The 27,596-nt window shown below is 34.5% G+C and overlaps 1 protein-coding gene and 1 pseudogene across 2 annotated transcripts; both read left to right on the forward strand.

Moving 5' to 3' along the window:
• Positions 1-5,066: 5,066 nt before the first annotated feature.
• Positions 5,067-5,429, forward strand: LOC143605097 (uncharacterized). The gene has a single exon (XM_077081338.1). It carries the CDS (start codon positions 5,067-5,069, stop codon positions 5,427-5,429), a length of 363 nt encoding a protein of 120 aa, XP_076937453.1.
• A 4,452-nt stretch (positions 5,430-9,881) lies between these two features.
• LOC143605098 (FBD-associated F-box protein At5g38590-like) lies at positions 9,882-14,707 on the forward strand (annotated as a pseudogene). The gene is made up of 6 exons (XR_013148440.1): positions 9,882-9,943; positions 10,042-10,121; positions 10,240-10,622; positions 12,152-13,036; positions 13,126-13,267; positions 14,241-14,707. The product of XR_013148440.1 is annotated as an FBD-associated F-box protein At5g38590-like (transcript).
• The last annotated feature ends 12,889 nt before the right edge of the window (positions 14,708-27,596 follow it).

A 27,596-nucleotide genomic window follows, 5' to 3' on the forward strand; every position in this document is an offset into this window, starting at 1 on the left:
GGGTTTTATTACTATTAATATTATTTAGTAATAAATGAAAAGGAAAAAAAAAGGAATGTGATTTATTACCATATACCAATCACCAATTGTGATTTGGTTTTTGATTGAGTTAGTTTTTTGCTTTGGGCCCATGCCCATATTCCGTGGACAATCAAACAAACAAACATATATATTAATTGGTTTATTATGTTGAGGTTTTGTGGTGTGCATCCTATTCGGCCGACTCAACAAAAGAAATCAGAGAATAAGGTTTTGGTGATTGATTGCCTCTTCCATTGTTCTGTCGACACATCATAATACGAAGAGAAGAAATTGGTGGTTTATTCTTTGGTGTTTTCGTGAAGATAAGAGACGTTCTAGAGATTGACATATTCTCTCGTGGAGGTACCTCTTACTTGTTTGTTTTATTCCATATACTTGAAGATTGTTTGTACCATGTATATGATGATTTGTGTATACCTCTAGTTTTATCTAGAGAAGACTTTGTATTGCTCATTATTGGTGATAGTGGATTTGAAGCGGCTTTAGTAGTCCCGTGGTTTTTACTCTCGCCTTGAGAGGTTTTCCACGCTAAATTTTTGTGTCCTTGTTATTTTTAATTACCTTATTTGTTTGCATCCTCATTGGTTCATTCGGGTCGGGGAAAGTTTAGCCAAACGAAGATTAATTCCGCAATTTTTGTTTACCGTTCGTGGCTAGGTGGTCGTTTTTCCCAACACATAAATATGTCTTTTTAGTTTGATCCAGTGAACATGTCTAATGTCTAACTAGTCCAACAACTTTAATACATACAATTACGTAAAAAGCTAGTTTGCCTATATAATTACATATTATCACTAGTTTACCTAAAACCCAAATGTTTACACGTAGTTCATTCACCATAATGCCCTTTCTAGCTTGATATATCATAAACTCAACAAGCATCAAAAACTAAAATTAAGTAATGAAATTACTTACCAATAGTTTTTCTTAGTCGTCTTGCCGAAATTTGATTGTTAATCCTTCCAAACTTGATTTCTATCTTTAATCTGTAGTAACTTGATGGTTTCTTCGTAAGAATTCACTCTCATCACCGACTTCTCTATCATTTTCACTCAAAAAACATACATCAATAAATTACCAATGATGCATATTGATCTCTCTGTATGTATGCACTTTGATGAGTATAAAGTATAAACTTAATATATGAAATACAAATCATAGCGATATATGTGAATAAAACATACACTAAGCGAGTCTTGTTCACATGCATGTTGAAATTTATGAGTTAAAATATGTTTTGTTGATGATATGCGACAAAAATATGACACGCAAGGTTGTTTTACGTAGGACGTCATTTTATCCGATATCAATAGACTAAAGTGGGATACACAACCCGAATTGGATACATAACCATGGCTCCACATAAAAATTGGATGCCTTCCAACATATTTTCAGTGCCAAAAACTAGAGTACATGTTTTTCGAATGATTTTTGTGTTGGGTTTTAACAAGATTATCAAAGTCATAAAATCCCAATTTTATGAAAAACGCAGCGGATAAAAGTTTTAAATCTTGTTAGTTTATAGTCAGGGCCGGCACAACCATTTTGGTGGCCCAAAACGAGTAAAAATTCTGGAGGCCTTTTCTAAAAAAGTTCAGCTCGTGCTTTCCAAAATTTTATTTATTTCGCTTTAAATTCAATTATGTGAATACACTAAATTCAAAACTTAAATAGTTTTACTTCTCTTTAAATACTCTGTTTTATAACATAAGCTAGTATATGATTTGTTTCTTAAAACAAACCAACCATAATGTATATATGTTGAAACACGTCATCAATGCAACTTGATCGGAGTATACCGCAAAACATTTTGTGGACGACAATACACATATTGGTATTTTTCAATATGGCTGTTTATAGTTAGTTATAATGCACATATATAAGTCGTTAAAATAAGATAATGTTTAATTTTAGCTTGATAAACTTATAAACAAGTTTTGACTCCAAATTAGAAATTACTACATATGGTCATGTAATTATTTTTTTAAAGACATATGCAAAATTTACTGAATAAATCTTTAAATTAACTTTAATCAAAAGTACTAAAAAACTTATTAAACTAATATATATTGTGAGAAAAATAAATTGCATTGAAAATAGAAGAAGAAAAATAATTTGCTATATGCAATTTTGGGCTTTTAACATGCATACTTCTTTATTTTTTAAGGTAAATTTCTTTGCTGGTAGTGGGACTTGAATTCAAGACCTTTGTGTTTGTGTTAAGAAACTTTCTACCATTGGGCCACCAACATCATACTTAAATCATCCCTTATTGGTGTCGGATAAAAAAACTATTAAATAATCAATCATCTCTTATTGGTGTCGGATAAAAAAAACTATTAAATAATCAACAAGGATGGGGATCGAACGCTAGTGGCCAAGGAAAAAGGCAAGCTCTATTAATATGAAGCAACCGGACCAGAGCAACCCTTGGTATCACCAATAATTATTATTATATTTGTTGTATATGTAGTTTTTTTTTTTAAAATGGAGGCCTTAAAAATTTGGGGGCCCAAAGCTCTAGCTTTACTAGGTTAGTCATTTGGGTCGGCCCTGTTTATAGTGCATAAAACCGATTTTACACATGCAAAACCCAAGCCCGGATCCAAATACGAAATACATACTATCAAACACATGCATGTCACTATAAGTTCATGCATGTAAGGCTACCTTTCAAGATAATCAAATCCGGGTGAAGGAGAGGATGGTAGGAAGGCAAGAACTTCAATAGGAAGGTCCTCAAGCTTGCATACCCCAAGCTTCCGACAATGCACCTTGATTAGCTAGGATTTTACATTTGAAAGCACTCCTCTTGCTTGTTCCTTCCCTTGGCCGAATCCAAATGGAGGAGGAGGAAGAAGAGAGTAGAGGATTTTTCCTCTTGTGTCTTGTGTTATGTTTTGTGTTGAGAGAAAAAAGAGAAAGAAAGAAAAAAATAAGTCTTTCAAAATGGCACCGCCCATGGAACCAATCACATCAATTGCATGTCTCCACTATCATTCAAAATAATAATAAAATAATAGATGCAAAGAGAAGAGACGAGGGGGGGGGGGGGGCTTCCTTCCTTGTTATTATTATTATTATTATTTTGCAGCTTTCCATTTATACACATATATGTTATAACTTATACCATTATAAATATAACACATTTAAATGTAACATGCAAGTAATGTTTTTTTTTTCACATATTGTTATTTAACCATCTTAAGTAACATTATGGAAGACTATCTCTCAAAGTATAAATCATCCATATGATTTATTTATTTCACAAGTACATTGTATTTAGAAACCCATTTCCAAATAACTCAAGTGTTAATATTTATTTGTTATGATCATATCATATATAAACAAATATTATTGGTGTTTGTCTAGCTTGTTATTAGGTATGACCCGACTTGAATCATGACGTACTAGCCATATTAATAATAATATGTGTCTTGGGCATACCGAGTCCAACACTTTGATTCAAATTCCAAACAATATTCAGTGAAAATGAGAAGAAGATCAAGAGCTTGAACAAAATAAGCTGGTGTTATCCTTATTGTAAACTTCTTTTAATTTACTTAATGTAAGTTGTAAGTGGTAGCATTCCGCTAGTAAAATTCAAATAAGTGATCACTATCTATGTTAGTGTGGGATTATTGGTAAACACTTGTAACTAGGGATGCTTAATCTCTACCCAATTAAAGATATGCTTTGGTGATCTCTACCATCTTAAAGAAACAATCTCTATACGGTGATATCTACTAGTTAAGAGAGATGATGGTGACAAAAAAAACTCTTGATATAAGGCCATGAGTCGGCATACAATAGATTTGTTAACATCCACCGTACCATGATACATCCAATATCATCTCTTCCCTTATCTCTTTACACATTTTTTTAATCTCATGTCATATCTAAGATCTAAATGAAAGTTGTATAAACCTTAAACTTAATTTAAAAATAACTAATTCACCTCTATTATATTCTTACAAATAAACATGTTTTTTTACTAATTGCTATCACATAATAACATTATTATGACAATATGTACACCTTGGAGGATTGTTCAACACAAAACTAGTTACAAGTCTACAAAATCACATAAACACTTCATAAACACTTGTACATTTTGTTTTAAGTTTGTCGCATACGACAAATAGTAACGCTTGTAACATTTCATTTTTAACCTTCCCTAAACACTATGTACAAGTATATTATACGATTCTTACTGTTATCAATTGCATAAACACTTGACTCATGTCTAGAGATTCGTTTAATACAAAACCAGTTATAAGTATCGAACTGTAAAATCACATAAACATTTGTACCTTTTTATTTTAAGTTTGAAGGTTATGTAATAGCTTACCACATTTTGTTTTAGCTCTCAATGAACTATAAAATACCATGCAAAAGTTTATTACACGGTTCTTATAATTGTTGCTATTTGCATATCAGTTGTCATACTTGTTGGAATATTTGGGTCCTTAGAATAACCGTTTGAGGCTGCTAAAGAAGTGCTGCACGTGGGATTCGTGCAGTTTGAAGTTGCTTATTTTTAGCTTTTACTTGGTCTAGTTTGTTTCCTGTTTTCTCTTGTTTATTGTTTAGAACCGTTAGTTTGGCTTTGTATTTATATTCAGTTTCAGTTTAATGATAATTCAAGCATTTTGGCTAAGTTCTTGAGTACCATTGATACACTTTTATCAATTGGTATCAGAGCCAGGTTTATTGTTTGATCGATAGAGAAAGCCATGGCCGTGAGTGAAGAGCATATGAAAGTTCCAATGTTTGATGGTCATTATGACCATTGGAGTGAGATGATGGAAAATCTGCTGTGTGCAAAACAACTGTGGAAGCTCATTGATCCGGGGATCAAAGAACCGGCCGTCGGCATCGCTGTGAGTGATGCTCAAAGGAAGAAACTGGAAGAACTCATAATTGTCTATATGTAAGTCAAGCACTGTCTCTATCAAGCGATTGATAGGGTAACTTTTGAGCAGATTCTTGACAGATGAACATCCAAGGCAATTTGGGATTCTATGAAGAAAAGGTTTGCCGGGAATGAACGGGTGAAGCGATCAATGTTGCAGAAGTTAAGAAGATATTTCGAGATCCTTGAAATGAAGAATGACGAGACCATACCCGAGTACTTTGGCAGAGTCTTGACCGTCTCAAATCAGATGAGAAGTAATGGTGAAGAGATGACGGATACCAAAATTGTAGGGAAGATTCTCAGAACTCTTTCTGAGAAATATATGTACGTGGTGGTTTCGATTAAGGAGTCTAAGGATGTTGAGGCAATGACGGTAGAAGAGTTACAGAGCTCTCTCATAGTTCATGAACAAAAGTTTAAAAAAGGTGAAAGAGAAGATGATCATGCCTTGAAGGTTGATGAAAAATGAAGGGTCGAGTAGTAGCCGTGGTCGTGGAAGAGGAAGATCGGGTTCGAGAGGAAGGGGACGTGGTCGTGGAAGATCGTCCTCTTTCAATAAAGAAACAATTGAATGTTATAAATGTCATAAACTTGGACATTTTTCATATGAATGTCCGGGTGAAAAAGAAGCAAATTATGCCGGTTTTAACAAAAACGAGGAGGTTATGCTTATGACAGAATCACATGTTGATGAACATGTGTTGATGGCTCTCACAAATGAAGACACCAAGGGCCCGCTTTGGTTCTTGGATTCGGGGTGTTCAAACCATATGTGCGGCATTAGAGTGAAGTTTGTGACATTTGATCAAAGTTTTTCCACGACAGTAAGACTCGGTAATAATAAGCGTATGGCTGTGGCAGGAAAAGGCAATGTAAAACTAAATATAGAAGGCATCACCTTCATTGTTCAAGATGTCCATTATGTGGGTGAATTAAAGAACTGCTTGCTAAGTGTTGGACAACTTCAAGAGAAAGGTTTATCCTTTCTTTTTTAGTCTAAAACTTGTAAAGTGTATCATGGAGAAAGAGGGCTGATGTTCGTGAGCAAGATGAGTGCAAATAGAATGTTTCCGGTGTGTGAAGATACTGGTAGACTCACGGATCAGAGGTTGGAAGGATGCAACTATACAAGTGAAGAAGATATGGCTAGGTTGTGGCATGAGAGACTCGGCCACATCAGTAAAACGAGCATGGGTACACTTTAGCAAAAAGAAATGGTTAGGGGGCTGCCCAAGTTTATTGTTGAGAAAAACGTGTGTAAAGATTGTTTGGTTGGAAAGCAAACCAAAGAAGACATACCCAAGAAAGCCAAGTGGCATGCCGAGTGTGTCTTGGAGCTTATTCACTCCGACATATGCGGTTCGATAACACCATCCTCGAATTCAGGTAAGACATATATGTTGAGTTTCATAGACGATTTCAGTAGGAAATGGTGGGTTTACTTGATAAAAGAAAAGTCGGAGGCCTTAGATTATTTCAAAGAATTTAAAGCACAAGTTGAAAAAGAAATGGGCAGCATGATTAAATGTCTAAGAACCGATAGAGGAGGTGAGTATTTGTCATGTGAGTTTGCCAAATTTTGTAAGGAACATGGTATAAAAAGGCAACTAACTACGAGGTATACACCTCAACAAAATGAGGTTGCCGAAAGGAAGAATAGAACGGTTATTGGTATGATAATAACTCTCCTTGCTTCAAAACACATGCCTAAAAAGTTTTGGGCAGAAGCGGCTTTTTGGAGTTTCTACGTTTTGAATAAGTGTCCAAGCAAGGCTCTTTCACATATTACTCCCGATGAAGCATGGTATGGAAAGAAGCCAACGGTTGAACACTTGAGAGTTTGGGGTTATTTGGGTCATGTTCATGTACCCAAACAGAAGAGAGTTAAACTTGATGAAAGAAGTGCGGTTTGTATGTAAGGCCCCGTTGCCGGTAGCCCTACTTTCGTGTTGGATTTACTCATAAACCCAGTTCTAAATATCAGAGTTATTTAAAACATCCGCGGAATATAAAAGCTTTCATAAAACATTTCATAACACAACACGTCTTGTCTTAAAACATCATTTTGTCTTTCAAAATAAACGAAACATTAAACTTAAACGTCTTGGGTCTTCCGATGCCAGCCTCTTATTCAGTGCCACGTGTCTCCTCAAGCGAGCTGCCTCATCCTACTCACCTGCGTGCATACTAAAAGTCAGCTTCGCTGAGTGAGTTCTAGTTAATCGTACACTATACAATACACATAAACTTATATTCTTTCATTCATACTTTCTTACTTTCATACTTTCTTTTGTATTAACTTACTTTCATATCTTACGTTATAAAGAGCATTACGCCCTACATTCCTCGAGTATTATTAGGGCTCGGTACCCTCCTTCCTCGAGTATTATTAGGGCTCGGTACCCTCCTTCCTCGAGTATTATTAGGGCTCGGTACCCTCTTTCCTCGAGTATTTTTAGGGCTCGGTCCCTCTTTCCTCGAATATTAGTAGGGTTCGGTTCCCTAGTTCTCGAATATTAGTAGGGTTCGATTCCCTCTTCGTTACCATACAACCATCCTTTCCTTCTTTTATTAACTTTATCACATTCATACACATAAGCATACATATCATACTTACCTTATACTTAGCGTTACAACCTGACAGTACGTGCAATATCCGAAGATCGTTCACGTACCATCAAGCAATCATTCATACATAGCACATCATTCACATAAGGCATACACTTATCTCTTAGGATAAGCGTATTAACAAACATATCGAGTATGCACACAGCCCCGAAAACATAACACATAAATGGGGCTAGAAACTCACCTGAACACGGTTACGTTCACCGTTAATCGTAATCCCTTTCTTCAGTTGTGCACGGCTGACTGTATAACAAGTATACATATCAATTAACTATCACTACTCATATCATCTTTCTAGTCTTAATTACTACCCACAACGAACGGGGGTCCGGGGGCAGCGCCCCTGGCAGCGGGGTCTAGGGGCGGCAGCCCCTAGCAGGGTCCAAGGGGCAGAGCCCCTGGCTGGGGTCGAGCTGCCAGGTCAGCTTAGAAAAATTTTATTTACATTAACTGTCTTAACACATTTTTCATTAGGTTTTTAATTTATTTTCTAATCGAACTTGACTTTAGGCGAAGTTAAACCTTAGGCGAACTTAGCTTTAGGCGAAGTTGTCATCAGGCAAACTTAGCTTTAGGCGAAGTTGTCATCAGGCGAACTTAGCTTTGCAGGCGAAGTTCATCAGGCGAACTTAGCTTGCAGGCGAAGTTGTCGGCTGCAGCTACTGTTCGTTCTTAAATCCTTCGTTTCTTAACCAAATAACTCGATTTAGGTATCCACGGAATCGTCTGACCAGCGCCTACAAACCCCAACCATCAAATCGACCTAACATCGATGTTTAAAGGGTGCGATTTAGGCATATAGGTTACGGGTTCTTTTATCAATCGATTAACCCATCAAATCATAACCATTTTCAGTAAGTTTAGCCTTGTTGGATTCGTTTTTACCATACAAACACAGATCTATCATTTCTATACTAATCCAAACCTAAACGAACAAGTTCTCGATATAAACGTACCGTAAATGAGTCGAACTACGAACACGAGCTGGTGGTTCGTCATGACGATCTAGCACCAACAAGCTCGGGTCCTCGCCTTTGGATCTTGGTTCGGGTCGTGTGTGTTTTGGAGTGTGTGTTAGAGAATAAGATGGAAATGAATGATGGTTTAGGGTTTAGGGGATATTTATATCCCTTAAAGCCCATGGACCTAAGGCTCATTCTCATTTAACCCATCTCAATTAATCTAAGTCCATGATCCGTTCTTTACTCGATATTAATTTATTAATAACGCAGAATCACAAAACGTAACTTTCTTTATTCACATTATAAATTTTAGGATGTTACATTGTATCTTTACCTGTATTAGTGAAGAGTCGAAGGGATATCGGTTAATAGATCCGACGAGTATGAAAGTTGTTGTAAGTAATGATGTAGTGTTCGAAGAAGATAAGGAATGGAAATGGGGATCAGATGATGAAAAGAGAGCGAAGGAAGTTGAGATTACTTGGGGCAATTATGTGTTTAATTCTGATTATGTTGTGAGTGAAAGTGATGACGAAGATAATGAACCTGAGTGGGTAGAAGATGAACCAGAAGGTAGTGAGGCAGGTCCGAGTAATGTTAGAGAGCTGAGAGTCAGAAGAGCTCCAAGGTATTTGGAGGATTATGTGGTTGGTGATGAAAGTGATTCGGAAGATGAGGAAGTAAATGTGGTGCAAGAAATCGACCACGATCCTATATGTTTTGAATAAGCCGTTAAGATGGATAAATGGAAGAATGCAATGGATACTGAAATTGATACAATAAAGAATGGAACATGGTGTCTTGTAGATCTGCCAAAAGAAGCAAAGTGTATTGGAGTTAAATGGATATACAAGACCAAGGTAAATGAGAAAGGAGAAGTCAAAAAATATAAGGCACGATTGGTAGCTCGGGGTTATGGCCAAGAATACGGTATTGATTATGTTGAAGTTTTTGCTCCCGTTGCAAGGATGGATACTATAAGGTTGATGATTGCTATTGCTGCTCAACATGGTTGGAACCTGTTTCAAATGGATGTTAAATCGGCCTTTTAACATGGTAAGTTAGAAGAGAATGTCTTTGTAAAAACAACCGCTTGGATATGTGGTAAAAGGAAGTGAGAATAAGGTGTATAAACTTGAGAAGGCCCTTTATGGTTTGAAACAAGCTCCTAGAGCTTGGTTCAATCGAATCGAAGGTTATTTTATTAACCAAGGCTTTGAGAGGAGCAAAGCCGAAAACACCTTGTTTGTGAAGAAGGGGCAAAACGGGAAGGTGTATATGTCAGTATATACGTTGATGAGTTGATATTCACGGGAAACAATGATTCGATGATGGAAGACTTTAGGTGTTCAATGAAGAAAGAATTTGAGATGACAGATTTGGGAAAGATGAGGTATTTCTTGGGAATTGAAGTAGTGCAAACAGTAATCGGGATTCATGTTTCTCAAAGAACATATGCAATAAAGATGCTCAGCCGGTTTGAAATGTTAGGTGCAATGGTGTCAAGAATCCGATTGTTCCGGGTACAAAATTGAATAATGATGATGGTGAAAGTGTTGATGCTACTTTGTGTTAAACAAATGGTGGGAAGTCTTATGTATATCACGAATACCAGGCCAGATTTGCAGTTTGTGGTAAGTTTAATTAGTCGTTTTATGTCAAAGCCTATGATTGAACATTATGATGCAGCAAAGAGGGTCATGAGGTACATTCAGGGCACTCTAGACTATGGAATTTGGTATAAAAGAGGTGGTAATGATGAGATGAAAGTTTTTACTGATAGTGATTATGCGGGTGACTTGAATGATCAAAAGAGCACATCGGGTTTTCTGATTTTGTGGGATGGAGCTGCGGTGACGTGGTCATCAAAGAAACAAAGTGTAGTTGCTCTTTCGTCGACAGAGGCCGAGTATGTTGCTGCTGCTGCGTGTGCGTGTCAAGTGCTTTGGGTGCGTGATATTTTAGAAGAATTTGGAGTTCAAATAAGTAAACCAACTGAAATTTTATGTGACAACACTTCAGCTATTAAGTTGTCGAAGAATCCAGTCTTCATGGGAAATGCAAGCATATCGGTGTTCGTTATCATTTTCTTAGAGACCTAGTAAGTGAAGGTACTGTGAAGCTGGAGCATTATGGAACCAAAGATCAGTTGGCGGATGTCTTGACCAAACCACTGCATCGTGAAGTTTTAATGAAGATTTGAGATCAGTTGAGTGTTTGCTCGGTGAAAAGCAAACTAGACATAAACCATGTCTAGTTTGAGGAAGGGTTTGTTGGAATATTTGGGTTGTTAGAATAACCATTTGAGGCTGCTAAAGAACTGCTGCACGTGGGATTAGTGCAGTTTGAAGTTGCTTATTTTTAGCTTTTACTTGGTCTAGTTTGTTTCTTGTTTTCCCTCGTTTATTGTTTAGAACCGTTAGTTTGGCTTTGTATTTATATTCAGTTTCAGTTTAATGATAATTCAAGCATTTTGGCTAAGTTCTTGAGTACCATTGATCCACTTTTATCAATATTTTTAATCATAGTTGTAAAAATCCCGACTATAGACCGATTAATTGACGATTAATCCTGAATAATCGCCGATTATTAATCATAGTTAGTAATCTTGAAGTTTCCACGGCACCACCGACTTAGGATTAGTGATTACTACATGAAATAACATTCCAAAAAACATTCCAAAAAGTTTTTTTTTTTATTTCCCAAAAGAAAACAATATGAAGATGCATAATAATATGATAGTTGGGCCAAACATGTTAGAATAAGATTTCCCCAAATTGCATAAATCATTTGATAATATGGAATGGAATCCAACAATCCTGCATCTGGGGTTGCAATCATAAGCCTAAGCCTAAACCTAAGCCTAAGCCTACTATTATTATACCAAACCGCTGACTACCTTCTTCTTCTTCTTCTTCTTCTTACTATACTATCAATCATCAGTGTTCAATACCCCCCCACCCCAATTGTACAATCCAAAACCCCCCCATTACTTCCTAACCCTAATCTAATCTTATCTAATCCATCAACACCCAGATGAGAAAAAGGCCTCGCATCGCACGAAATAATAATAAGGTCTTTTTTTTAATCAATTCATTGTCTTTTCATTTTCAATTTCAGTTTTGCATCTTAATTCTTCTTATTTTACCATCAATGAATATTCAATTGTTTCAATTGTAGTTAATTGTTAGAATTAACCTAGTGTTATTATTATTATTATTATTATTATTGTTGCTGCTGCTGCTGTTGCTGCTGTTATAATAATTATTATTGTTATGTATGCATGTTAATTGATAGTTGATTGTTAAGAGTCATGGTTGTAAAAATCCCGACTAGGCTACCCCAATTAATCCCGATTAACAAATTAACCTTTTTGTAACTTGCAAAGCACTAACAATCATGGTTGTAGCAAGTAACCGATTAACACTTAAACACTAGCATTGAACATTAAAAATTAAAATTTGATATATCGGTGATATCGACTGCATACCGGTTAGAGTTAATCTAATGTTTTATCATTCTTGTGATGTTGTTATTTACGTAAATTGATAGTTGACCGTTAGAATTAATCTAATGTTTTATTATTTTTGTGTATGTTTAGGGGGTTAATGATGGATTTAACTCAAATGATTTCATCAGCCGAATGCCGGATGATATACTTATATCTATAATATCTAGTCTGCCATTAAAGGAAGCAGCATCCACCAGCAAGCTCTCAACAAGATGGAGATACTTATGGTGTCAAACTTATTGTCTTGATTTTGATGCCAACGAGAAGTTAGATGATATAGCAGTCGATTCAAAGCTGCGTGCTGTAGAGCGACCCAAATACATCAATTGGGTAAACCGTGCGATCTGCCAACACAAGGGTCCCACCATTGATGACTTAAGGATCTGTTTTGACCTTGATAAGACTTCCAAATCCGCCATTGATAAATGGGTCGAGTTTGCAGTGTCCAAACAGGTTCAAAAGCTCGAGCTTGATTTGTTAGAAAATGGTGAAATGCTTCGTCAAACTCCGCGAAACTATGCTTTCCTGATCAAGATTTTCGATAGGTTGACCGTCAAACGAAACGGTTTGTCTTTTCCCAAAACCGAGACGCTTAAATCACTCTTTTTGAAATGTGTTAATGTGAGTGAAGATACAATTGCAAAACTGTTAGTTAACTGTCCGGTTCTTCAACAGTTATCGATTCACGGGTCGGGTGATTTGGTAAATGTGAAAATTAGTGGGAAATCACTTGCGTTGAAGTACTTTGAGATAGTATTTTGTTTTGGGGTTAAGTCTATTGAGATAACAGATTCAAATCTTGAGTCGTTTAGCTATCTCGGGCCCGGGATAATTATAAAGCTTAATAATCTTCCAAAGCTTGAAGAGATTTCAATCGGTGAAGGGTATTCAGGGTTTGAAAATAATGTGTTTGGGCAAATCTCCTGTTGTATTTCTCACCTTCAGATTCTTACATTGGATATCTACCGTCCCGAGGTTAGCAAAGTCGGTTTTTACCCGAGTTTGTATTCGCTTTGATGAATATTATTTGAGTTTGCTTTTAAAATTGTGTTGTTCTCTTGCAGGAAAATATAAAGTTTGTCTTTCCCTGTACTGCCAAAACTGAAGCAATTGATATTGAAAGTGGGCGTGTGGGACGATGATAGTCTCCTTGAGTTCACTTCTTTGGCAAAGGCGTGTCCAAATTTGCAGAGATTTGTGATGCAGGTTCTTGCTCTACCTGTAATTTATGGATATAGTTTAATCTACACAAATTATTATTCTTGAAATAATCTTAGATTAATCGGGATGTTAAATACCAAAAAAAATCCATGACACTTGCAACACCTTCGATTTTGGGACATTCTTTCCAAAATCCTGACTCCTAGGCAGGGTTTTAAGATGAAGCTACTTATATACCCTTATTGTTACAAAAACTAATGATAGTGAACCGGGTACTCAAGATTATGCTATTTTATCATTCTTAAGGGTTTTTTTAGACATTTATCTTCTCAAACTATGCGTCTACTTAAAGTTGCACTTTTTAATGGGACAGAGGGTGAGTTTATGAATTATTACCTGTTTCACTATATCAAAATCGGGCTCTTATCACAACAAGGTCTTCTAGAGTTTGTCATGTTGGTGACTGCGGCGGTTTGCAACAAAAAATCTGTAATGTTGGTTTGCTTGTAAATGCCATGACCATGCATAATGGGTCCCATGTTGGGGTGTGAATTTCTCACACAACTTAACATGAAATATGCGGCTTTGAGTTTGGTCTAAATGGGATCTATTTGCGATCAAACCCGTGAGTATGCTTGGCTAAACGTGTCGGTTTGGGTGGGATTCATGGGCAGGCCTGTTTATCTTTATACTTAAAAACATTATTGTTAGTTTGTTATGCTATTATTTAAAATGTTTTTTTTTCTTTTTTTTTTTTGCCAAACTTCAATGATAAAACACAAAAGAACATCAGGTTTTATGTTTTAAACATAATTATTTTTATATACAGTTGTATTGTTGGTTGTAAATTTGTACTTTTTAGAGTAATAAAGCACAAAGAAAGTAAAAATATAAAATTTTGTGTTCACCCGTGGAAACTTAACACGGTTTTCAGGTTTGTGTCAAATTTCTTGGTTAATATCGGGTTTGACCAGCAAGAATACCCATTTTACGCATATCTTTGTGTTGTATTTTGCAGCTAATTTGGATGTCACCAGCCAAGAGAAGGAGAAAGATAAGGCAGGTGGCGAAGTATTCCCATAAACATCTTCAATTGGTGGAAATAGTGGGCTATTACGGTCGCACCAGTGATGTTGAACTTGCTACTTACTTCATCTAAAACGCGGGTTCCCTCCAAAAGATCATAATCGACCCTCGCTATCAGGTTTTGGAACGAACCCCGATTGACAATGACCAGGTGAAGAAGGAGAAAGCTGCTAGATGTTGTGCCAAAAAGCAGATTGAACTAAGAACACCACAAGGTGTTGAATTGGTTATACTCTGATTCGACAACGTGTTGAATTTGAGTCCTCAAGTGGGGTTTTTGAACTTCAGTCTGTTCTTTTTATTTTGACTTATTGACTGAGTTTAAAATGTCTGATTTTGTGGTCAACGGTATGGGATCATTGTGAGTTATGACTTTGGCATAATGTATAACTTGTACTACATGAGTTACATGGCATGGTTTCATGATTACATTAGAGTAGCGAAAATTCTGTTTCAGTCGAAAGCTGCTAGACTTTGTTGGTGATTCTAGTCTCGTCATTTTTGTATAACTGGATTTACTTTAACATCAACTAGGAAATTGGAATAAACATTAACTCGAGTTAGAAAGTGTTAAGTAGATTAACTCGAGTTAGGAGGTGTAAAGTAGATGTCCGTTTCCCTCAGGGTTGTTTGGCGAGCATGAACAAATTTTATATTTTTTGTTGACTATTCATTGAAGGTTCTTTTTTACTTTTATATGGATTTGCATAATTGGTGAAACGTTGCATGTAATACGGTCTTCAGTATTAACTGATCATCACTAGTGAGTAACCACCGTTCGTCAATGATAGTTTAGTGGCATGTTACTTCTAAGTGGCGGTAGGAACAAGTCATCACTAAGTGGCAAGTGTTCAGCAGTGATAAGTACTAAGCAGTATTAATTCTCTTAACGAATTTCCTACCAAAGTATCTATTGATGTAATTGTTGCGGTCACCCCGAACCATCATTCTTTTTCACAAAGATTTGTGATGGTTCGCCCAACCATGGTGACGGTTCGACCCCCAGAAAAATGAAAAACATTTGGTCTTCCAACAGATGAATTAACACTTCCGTTTACAAGAGAAACGTGTGGTTAATACTATATGCATTATCTGATATCAAAGCTAAAACTTAAAGATTTACACTAATGTTAAACTAAACGCAGTTAAACTACGACACAAGGATTAAACGATAAACACAAACAACATAAGGAACAAATGATCATAACTAGGTTAAGTTATATAAATGTCACTAGCATAACTTGCAATGAAAGGGACCAAGGCAAACTATTAGATAAACATAGTTTCTTTTAATAACTGCATTTAATAGAATTATACTATTATAATATTAAATTAAATTAAATTAATACTTTTCTGTCACCACTAATATAGATTACTCCAGTGATTGCTCTTTTCACTAATTAAATAATTTAATTTAATATTATAATTAGAGGGTGTTTGGGATTGAGTTTGAAAAATGCTTATTGGCTTATTGGTTTTTTCAAGAAGCCAATAAGCAAAAAAGGTGTTTGGCAAATGTAAAAACCCCTTTTGTTTTTGCTTTTTAATTGGCTTGAAAAAACACTTTTCCAAAAGCCCTAATTTAGGGCTTTTCAAAAATGCTTTTAGCTTTTTGATTGGATTTTTACTAATCTACCCACCCTTTACCCTTTTTGATCATTTTATGTAAATAAGCTGAGCCAAACATTTTTTAAAAAGTGCTTATGGTTTTTCCAACCACAAAAGTTAATCCAAACACTTTTTTAAAAACTCATTTTCAAAAAGCCAGAAGCAAATAAACACTTTTGATAAAAAGCACTTTTAAAGTTAAATAAGCAATCCCAAACACCCTCTTAAAGTTGTATGACTATCATGCCCAGTTTTTTAGATAACACTAGTAAATACATAAACACAATTCATAACATTACTAGAGCAAAATATCATACACGAGTCCATTCTAGCGAGCGATCATAACTTCCAATTAAAAAGATCAACATCAAATCAAACCATATACATGATTTTGAATTTTTGATCACATGCTGTTTATCCGTGCATATTTGTCATTAAAGAATGGAGACTGGTGCTCGAAACATTATCAATTGATCCTAACATCAAAAAAATCATTTGTCCTCAAACGTTTCTGCCTATTTTTGTTCTCAAGTCTGACAAGCCTCTCTAATCCCGATATGCCAATGTTCCCCGTAAGAAAGATGCTCGAAATTGCTCAAGTATCAGCTTTTCATGATATGCTCGTACATGCCCCAGTAAAAAGTGCCAGCTATGAAACACCTACCAAACAATGTGTATACGCTAGTTTGTTAGTAGAGTTCATGGTCGTCAAATTGACTTTAGCTCTATATATCTTCCTTGATTCAACTTTGTTTCATATCTTGTTAATCTACAACTCAAAGCGCATGCATAACAATGCATATAGCCTCTCCACCGATACCGTGTAATATACAAACGTACTCAAAAGTAACAAATGTCACTTTATATATTTAATATAATGCTAAAATGTCTAGTTTTGCTATAGATTATGCATACACTATATAGTGGCCATGAGCTCGGTACCAATACCGGAAATACCGGTCCCGATTTTCTCAAAAACTTGATATTGGGACCCAAAATGCTCTTCTTGGTATTGAAACCATAGGTAAAATCCGGTAAATATAGTAATGGTATCGAATCCCGAAAACCCTAATTCCGATTTTCTCAAAAATTTAATACCTGTGCTAGTATCGAAATGCTATTTTGATACCGGTTTAATTGCACCATCAAGTACCATTTGGTGAGATATAAAACTAAAAAATAAAAAATGGGACAATATAAAAGGATTAAAAAATAAAAACAAAAAAGTGAAACATGGTATCCAACAAAAATTCAAAACGTGGCAAGTGATGACCGGATCTCATGCCTCAAAACTAGTACACTACTATAGTACTACGAATATCATATCATCATCTTTCGAAGAAAATGTGATCCAGCCATCAGATGAAAATCCTAATTATTCTCTCCTCAGCTTGCTACATTTTTTTCAATTAACACCATCATGAATTCTTGTCTGTTTTCAGATGAATTTGATTTCTAAATCCTCTAATAATGGTTAAATTCTTATGTTGTACTGTGTTTTTTCACTGATGGTTTTAGATTTGTGAATATAATATTTTTATTTTAGATGGGTTGCATGATTTGTGTTCTGAAAATTTAAAATTAATTTTCAAAAAAAAAAAAAAAGAAAGAAAGCTTCCATGTCTTGTTGATGGGGATAAACTCTGTTCCTCACCAATTCGTTAACGGAAGCGAAAGCGAAACAGTGAACGGCTCATGATTTACTTCTGCTTTGCGTGTGCACTGCGGTTTGGGCTGTTTCTCGACAAAGAAACTGAATAACCGATGACTTGTTGATCAACATACAATGAAAAATGGTTATGTGGGACGTATATTTTTGTTCATGGTTAAATTGATCACTAGCTTCTTTGTTAGTCAAAAGCATCATTTGGCCCTATGATTTGCTCTTTGTATGACTCGGGTGACCATTTTCACCTGTTACATGACATTGCGACTCGTATGGCATGCCATGAAAAATGGTCACGGGGTCATATGTTTTTGTTAGTGGTCAAACCGATCCTTTCTTTGATAGTCAAAAACATCATGGGTCGTATGATTTGCTCCTCATATGATCCATGTGCCATTTTCATTTGTCATATGGCATTACAACTCGAATGACATGTTAAAGATGTCTGAATAGCATGTCATATCAGTGGCATGAATAACATAAAACCCTCGACAAAGAATTGGGTTTAGTGTGGCATTTTTTATTTCTTGTGGATCTTTGTTTTTTTAATCTAATTTTGTTACGAAGAAACCTTGTCAAGAGGCTGGCCTTACGAGAATTTTCATTTACAAGAGCTTAGATTCTCCCTAAATTATAATTTACATTATTAAATACAATTTAATTATTATATTCAATTAGAGTGTGTGCAACTTTTTTTTTCGGGCACATACCGGTATTCAATTTAATAAAAATGCACAATTTCTTTTTCAATGATCATATCATCAAAATCTAATCTTGTGTGAAGAAGGACAAGACCATAAAATAAATACAACATACTTAACACGACACATCTAATTTAATGTGCTATTTTCTTAAACACAAACATGCTTAATAAACGGATCACACAACACATTTAATATGGTTAAATATAATTAGCTCAATAACACAAAAGAACGACATATCAAACATAATTGAATATCATCATCATTATACTAAGTATATCCCACAAACAGCAAAGCTATTATAGGGTCTGAGGAAATTTAATGTGCTATTTTCTTAAACACAAACATGCTTAATAAACGGATCACACAACACATTTAATATGGTTAAATATAATTAGCTCAATAACACAAAAGAATGACATATCAAACACAATTGAATATCATCATCATTATACTAAGTATATCCCACAAACAGCAAACCTATTGTAGGGTCTGAGGAATGTAAGATGTAGACAGTTTTACCTCTACTCCGTAAGAATAGAAAGACTGCTTCCGGTAAGACCCCCAGCTCGATAGTAGTTTTGCATCAAGCCTTGGACATAAGGCACCTAACACTCAACCATCATCACAATTGAATATAAGTAGTTTATATACACGTGTTGGTATTTAAAAGGGGCAACTTCATAGAATACTAACCAACTTTCAAAAGTGTTCCAATTAGGTCACTTAACTTTAAAAAGTGTTCCAATTAGGTTACTCAACTTTCGTGTTTGATTAAATTAAAAGTTTTAACATGTTTTTTTAGCCAATTTCTTTTCTGTTTCACATAGAAATTTTTTTATCTTTTTTTTTTGAAGTTGACGTTGAGTGGCGACGTGAATTTTATTTTTTATTTTTAAATTTTAATATAATTAATGTTTTTTTAAAAGTTTTAAATTTAACTACATATATTGCAAATTCCGACACACACATCTTATCATCCATTTCTTTGTTGACGTACACAAAAATCGGTGAGACTTGATTTGAAGATTTAGTGACCCGATTTGGGGAAAATATGCATCAGTGACCTAATTGAAACACTTTTAAAAGTTGGTTACTATTCTATGAGATTTTCCATATTTAAAATTATATTTGTCCAATATAATAAGACCCAATTAGTATGATAAAATAAAAGCTACTAAAAATTACCACTCATATTTAATTATTACGAGAAAATACAACTTACAAGAGGAAAGTAAACGATTCACCAATCATGGATTCACCGGTGACACAAGAGTCTCAGCATATATCATTCGATTAGTTGCACACAACCAACGTCTCAAAAAACAAAAATTCTGAAAGTGTGTCGTGAAGTCCCTGGTATCCATTTTATTCAAAGAATTGTTGTCATCCAATATAGCAACCCAATTGTCAACACTTGCCGAGCATACATACATCCTTGTAAACTTATTATGTTTTGCACCAGGGGAAGCAGCCACCTTTACCCACCCATCATCATCTTCCATCCTCCACAGATCCGCTTGCTTTATATCATATTTTGCATAGGACGCACACAAGTGAATGCGTTTATTGAGAACAACCAAACTACTATGATAATATTTTGCACCACCTGGAACCGATGGGCATTGTATTTTCCCAAATTTTTCTGTTTTCACATCAAAACATATAATCCATCTATAAAAAATCATTAAATTTTTTATCTAACGCGGTGAAATAAAGGCACTGGTTGAAGGAAATCGCCTGAGACCAAGAAGTGCAAACAAGGTTATTGGAGTCGACTAAAAAACTAATCTTTCTCCATGAATCCAATTTGTGGGAATAGATATAAGCCCCAAAACGACCCCCATAAACCAAATGTAATAGTTTGTAATCATTAGACGAGTCGATATAGAAACCGATAACATCAAAAACATTAAAATTGGGAAACGGATAGCAAGGGTTAGATGCAACCTCTTATAGGCACCAATAAGTGGATTCCAAAACGCTAGCTTAAGAGATACAATTGAAACTAAACATACCAATCCATCCAAGCTTGCTAAAATACGGTTGCGAGCACCTGGCCCCAGGGTCAGGGTTGTCATTGAGGGGTTCACAATGGCGGTCAAGTAGGAGAAGTTTATAGTCGTTGATGGTTACATGATGGAGGTGCATCCTCGCAAACGTAGGTGTCGATAGAAACGATTTCCATTGTTTGCATACACACATGCAACAACCAACGGCCTTAGCCGGAGGCCTTAGTAGTATGTTGGATTCAATTAAACAAAGTGGAAGCTCACCAGCCATCATCTTCTTGCGTTACTCAATATTTGCAATTCAATATCATCAAGTCTGCAAATTAAGAATGGTTTTATTAATGAGATTAAACCAACTTAGGGAGCACGCAACTTGGGAATCTAAGGAGTCATTATCAGGATATAGCATTCCAATTATAATAACCTCCTCTTAAAATTTGAATTTTATATTTTAACTTTGTAATTTTAAATTAAGTAAATTCGATAATAATATGGAAACAAATATTATTAATTTATTAAAAGATAATACTAAATGAAAGCATGATACCATCTATAATATATATAAACGAAAACCCTAAAATCCTATTTGTCGCGATGTTTCCCTCATTTTATGGAAGCCACCAGATTATTTAATTTTTAAATGGAGGCCTCTCATTGATTTAACCCAAATTCATGGGTATGGGTCTTACCAAACCCATATAGCTCTTAAACAGGTTATAACATCTCATTAAATTAAAAATTAATTTTACCAATTATTTGATATGAAAATCCTATAAAATAGGGATATACTAAAATTTAATATCCCATTTTATTTAAAAAAGATATTATTTATAATTAAGAAATAATTTTATAATATATAAAATAAACGAGAAATGAGTATCAACAATCCCAGATAGCTTTTAAACAAGATTATAACATATCATTTATTTGTGAAACAATTTTATCATCAAACCTCAAGTATATTAATTATTAACTTTCTTATAATAAATAAAATTAAAATCCAAATATATATATATATATATATATATATATATTAAAAACAAATAATGAAAAACAACCCCCCGTAATACGGGGGATAAAATCTAGTTAGTTATAAACTTATTAATCTATTTACCGATTACGTTACAGACTCGTGTATCTCATGAGCAGAAATAATAGAAACTTACAAATATAAATAAATCTATATATATTTGAACAATTTTTAAAATTTAACATAATATGATTGGATGATTTTACATAAATCTTATGTTTTTGTAATGAAATTGGAACGACAACACGTAAGTCATGGGAATTATAATAATAGTTTTAAACCAATCAACGTACCGTTTGATAGTATATTTATTTGTAGGTGTATAAGATTAGTATATAAAATAGTCGTTTAAAATAAGTCATCATAACTCTAAAAAACATCGTTGTCAACCGGTTGAATCGGAAGGGGATAATATATTGATTTGTAGGTGTATAAGATTAGTATATAAGATTAATATAGAAATTTTCCCTCTATATAAGGGGATATATATATATATATATATATATATATATATATATATAAAGGAGGGATTTTTTGAGAACCATGTTGAGTTTTAAGAACTTAACAACTCCATTATAGGCCACACATTTAATTAAATAGATTGGAATATGTGGTTGAGATTAAATCTGGCAAAAAAGTCAAAGTATGAGAGAGAATAAAGATGTAACTGATTACACTAACTTTTACGTTCGTTACACATGTGTAAAAAGTCAACTCAGTGCGTAAAAAATTCTGTAATTTTTTTACGTCTATGTAACCTACATATATTACGCATGTGTAAAAAAATTCGAAAAAAAAATCGTTACACTGAGTTCTTTCGAGTTCTGAAAACTCAAAGGGGTTCTCATTTGAAATCTCCCCTATATATATAGGGGAGAGATCTTTTGAGAACCATGTTGAGTTGTAAGAACTTAAGAACTCCATTCTAAGCCACACATTTAATTAAATGGATTGGAATATATGGTTGAGATTAAATCTGGCAAAAAAGTCAAAATATGAGAGAGAATAAAGATGTAAGTGATTACACTAACTTTTACATTGGTTACACATGTGTAAAAAGTCGATTCGGTGCGTAAAAAATTATGTAATTTTTTTACGTGTATGTAACCTACATATATTACGCATGTGTAAAAAAAATTTCAAAAAAAAAAAATCGTTACATTGAGTTCTTAAAACTCAAAGAGGTTCTCATTTGAAATCTCCCCTATATATATATATATATATAGAAAAGAGTTCAAATAAGAATAAAGAGTTTTATAGGAATGATAAGAACCAATAGATTTTTGACATTTGACATTAAAACATATGGTAAAAGAATAATTATAGGAAACTATGTCGGTTATAATGGTGAAAGAGTATATCTAGGAAACTATGTCGGTTTTTGGTAATTTTAAATCTCAACCATTGATTAATATGATACAATGACTATGATTTATTTCTAGTCTTCCTAGAAAACTATCTTTTTTTTATTTTAACCCACCATATATAAATAATTTTAAAATTCAAAATTTCGGTTATTACATAACTGGATGTTAACAACCGTGAAGAATAAAATTCTACAAAAATAAAAGTTACTGGCATAATGAGAAAAGTGTTGAACGAGAACAAATTTTCCCTCTTAGGGGGTGGGGGTGGTTTAAAAACCATCACTTGCTCCCACCAATACAAGTGTGCCACCTCACCCCACCACTTTCCATCACTAGTGATGGAATTTTGGTGGGGGTGGTGGTGTGGTGTGATGGAAATTTTTTTTTTTGATATTTTTTTACAACTTAAAAATTAAAAACAATAATAAATTAAAAAAAATAAAAGTTACATTAAACAATCTACTCCTCGTCCGAATTCGGAAATTCCAAACCTAAAGAACCTACAAGTTCAACTAGATCATATCTCAACCGATGGTGAATATCTTCGTTCCGCAAGTCTAATTGCATGTTCTCAGGAACGGGAACTTGAGTAGGAGGATCCGGCACCCAATCTGGAGAAATTGCACGTCCATCTTCTTTTATTAGCATATTGTGCAATATGATGCATGCATATAATATGCTAGAGATCATGGGTTTTTTCATTGCACGAACCGGTCGACTAAGTATGCACCATCTACCCTTTAAGACACCGAAAGCTCTCTCGACATCTTTTCTTGCCGATTCTTGCAACTTCTTGAATGCCGTTTCCTTGACCTCGACAGGAAACGAAAAGGCTTTCACAAAACAGACCATGCCGGGTAGATACCATCGACAAGAAAGTAGCCACGTCTGTAATATCTCCCGTTGACAAAATACGGACAAAAGGGTGTGGTACCATCTGTCAAGCTTTGAAACAACGGTGATGTACATAGAACACTGATGTCGTTGTTTGAGCCAGGAACACCAAAATAAGAATGCCAAATCCATAAATCATTTGACGCAACCGCTTCAAATACGATAGTCGGTCATTTGATATCACCCCTAACATACGCCCCTCGAAACTCCCTTGGACAATTCCTCCATTCGATATGTGTACAGTCGATGCTACCGAGCATCCTTTGAAAATGCCATCTAGCCTCATGCGCGGCGTAAAGACGTGTAATGTCGTGTCTTGTTGGTTTTTGTAGAAACTCTTTGCCATACAATTTAATAATCGCGTTACAAAAGAATTGCAGACATTCACGTGAAGTTCACTGAGACATTTGTAAGTATTCATCGAATTGATCGGATGGGTTACCTGTCGCTAATTGACGAATAGCGAATGTGCATTTTTGAAACGCCGTAAAACTTTGTTTGCCCCTCGCGTCGTAAGATTCTTGAAACCATTTTTCGCTTGCTTCGACGTCCGCTACAATCTTTAAAAATAAAGATTTCGGAAAATGAAACCGATCCCTGAACGTCTCGTCATTGTTGTGACATTCGTCAATTTAGGGTCTTGTTTGTATTCGTTTTTGTATTTGCTTATTATGTAAACCGACCCGATTTGTAAACCGAAGCTTATGTTATAATCAAAATGATGGATTTATGTTACAATATTGTTTCACACTTGTTGGGTCTTGAAAACATCCTATTTTTATTTTTATTTATTTATTATTTATTTAATTTTTTTTTGTTGTTTTGTGTTTTTGTCTTGATCCATTTTGCATGAAAACTCTTGTGTCTTACACCCATATTTGACCACCAACATTACCCTATATATACACCACCTTTTCTCTTAATTTTCCCTTGCTACAACTCAAAAAAAAAATAAAAAAACTCTCTCAAACATCAAAGATTCAAGGTTATCTTCTTAAGTGTTCTTGAAGGTTTTTAGTCTTTCATCTTAATTAGTTTATGTAGCCTTATTAATACTTGTTTATGGTTGTGCAACATATATATAATATACACCCCTTGTTTACCTTTGGTAGTTACTTCTCCGATTCCGGTCGGTGAGGTTTCAGACCTCATAAGGCAAGGTTCATGGAGGACTTCTTGTCCTTGATATATATACATCTATATAACTTGTTCATACATATTAATCTCACTTATTTTAGTTTGTTGGTCATGTTTACAAGTTCCATGGTTATGGATTTTTAAGAGTTTATGCTTCGGTTTAACCGTAAATAGCTCTAAACCGTAAACCGAACTTTGTTACTAGTTTTGTTAAATAATTGTTTAAACATACTTATTGTTAGATCTAAGTTTCTAAAATCATTTTTATAAATTCTATAGTTATGGGTTTGTAGAATCTTACCTCGGTCTTAACCCGAAACACGATCCGAACCGAAACCCGAACTTTTGTTTAAAGACTTTATTGTTAACTTTTGGTATTTTTTTATTTGTACATTATTATACAAGTTCTTTAGTGTTTGGACATGTGGAAAGCATCTATGAACTTGTTGTGAGATGGAAACCAAACCAAACCGATTCTTACTCGCTTAGGACACACAAATGTGTTTTTTTAGCCATCAAGACTTTGTATATTTCTTTAAAAATAGTTACAAATTGATTTTTAAATATTTTCTTAAGTACTTGGAAATGTTGGATCCAAATTGATCTCATAACAAAGTTTGGACCGACAAAACTGAACACTCCCTTAATGTGCGTTATTAGTTCTAAAACAATGGAAATACATACTTGGTTAAGTCTTATTAAATTTTATTCATAACATTCAATATTTTGGAAAGTTGACTTTGGGTTTGACCAATTATCAAGACCCGAATCGACAACCCGAACACTCGATAAAAAAACCTGTTTTAGTATCTTTATTCCAAAGGGATTTGCATTCTTGCATTTTATCCACCTTATTACTTAACATAGGTTGAGTAAATATTAAGGTTAGATACTTTAACCCGGTTTCGAGTAAACTTATATTTTTAAAGAGTTATTATTATAAATTCTTAAATAGTTATATTTTAAAACCTTGAACTTTAATTATTTACATTTCTCAACATTTATTTTGTTTAAAGACCTTCAAGACAACCTTTCTAAATTCAAGACTTCTTTTCTTTTTAGGCATTGTGCGTTAAACTCATTGTTCCGACAAATCTCCAAATTATCATCTTGCAAGTTTACTACTTGAAGGTGAGTACTTCATACCCCATTTTCCATCTTTTATTTTGGGGGTGACATTTCATACTTATTCAACAAAATGCTTTATATTTGAATCTTAAACCACAAACGTAGTTGTATACTTTACCTAAATAATTGCTCGATTTGGTGTTCTATGCTTATATGCCTATGTATTTATCGCTTTTGGTTGGTGGAACTATAAAATCCTAGACTATTTGGCATCCCCTTATAGCAAGGTGTCGTTAACGTAATGCAATTAACGATAACTATAAAATCCTAGACTATTTGGCATCCCCTTATAGCTAGGTGTCGCTAATGTGTTTAGCGATATCTATTTATCCAAATTACCACTTTTATTTATCGTTTCGTATGCAAGTTTTGTGGCTATCTTTATTATATACTAATATGATTAAACTTATGAATTACTCACCAACCTTTGTGTTGACAAACTTTATTTTATGAAATGTTGCAGGTTTGCATCTTGGTTGATTTATGATTGTGAATAAAACGACATCAAAGACCTTAGGATATTAGTAAAAATGAACAATATCAAATTCGTCTTATTTTGTGATATCTTGTTTATGGTTATTTTATGGATAATTGTTATGTGACATTTTCGATGTTGTGAAATGAATGAGTTTATTAAATACTGTCACTTTAATTAGTGTCATGTGCTTATGGACAATCGTTACACCTCGGCATGTTCCGCCGCCTTTGGTCGGGGTGTGACAATTGTATTTCGGCTCCTCCACAAAATAGTCGTTCATTAGCATTTCGTGGGCATGTATACGATCACGATCCACCATTTTTTTCTTTGGACGGCTCGGGCCTTCAAGTTCGTTATATAACAACGGGAACTATTCAACAATGTCATCGTCTGAAGACGAAGAGCTATCGGTGTCTAGCAGAAACGAGTTGCTTGGAAAATCCATATTTTTTTTGTTTTGAATTGAAGTGGTGAAGAAATAGGTTTTTGTAGTAGAAGATTGAGAGTGTTTTGAGTTGGATTTGATTTTGAGATGGATTAAAATGGTTGTTAATTTATGTTGTTTAATTTTTTTTTAATTACCCAACCCCAACGGTCACTCCCCTCCCCAACGTTCAAATTTATTGGTATTCACCACGTGATGGCCATCACGGCCGGACCCCTATCACGCGTGATGGGGGGACCGGCGGCGGTGTTCGTGATGCCATCACTCGTGATGGCCGTGTATAACGGACCACCCCCACTCCCATTATAAGGGGATATAACTACAAATGTATCTTTTTTTAATTATTTTAAAATTCAGAATCTCAGCTATTACATCATTGGAGGTAAGCAAACAAACAAATGTAATGAATAAAATACTCCTCAAGTAACAATTACTAAACAGTTACTGATAAGGTAGGAAAATGTGAAACGAGAGCATATATACATCATTTGAGGATAGTATCACATATATACATCACATTATCAAGGGTACATGTAATCACATTTAAAAATACACCCGTTCATAGTAATAATCATAAAATTTATGTTTTATAAAAAGTAAAATATATCATTCTTTTTTGAATGGATAAAAATAGTGTAATTAATTGATAATATAAGAGTGAATGAGCTTTAGCTTAGATATTGAGGACTGAAATGCCTTAAAATCTCAAGTTTGAAATTTTATCTCAACCAAATTATAACGTAGTGGGCTTCGGGTGACGAGTTTTCACCGAAACTAGAGATAGTGAGCTTGAACTACCCAGTGCTCTCTGCAATCGCTGGT

The sequence above is a fragment of the Bidens hawaiensis genome, unplaced genomic scaffold, assembly GCF_021521415.1.
Source record: "Bidens hawaiensis isolate Kalapana, Puna unplaced genomic scaffold, B.hawaiensis_p1.1 tig00067907_1, whole genome shotgun sequence".
Lineage (NCBI taxonomy): Eukaryota > Viridiplantae > Streptophyta > Magnoliopsida > Asterales > Asteraceae > Bidens > Bidens hawaiensis.

Excerpts from the sequence above, each read along its gene's own strand:
- LOC143605097 (XM_077081338.1), top strand. The coding sequence starts at position 5,067 with ATGAAGAAAAGGTTTGCCGGGAATGAACGGGTGAAGCGATCAATGTTG.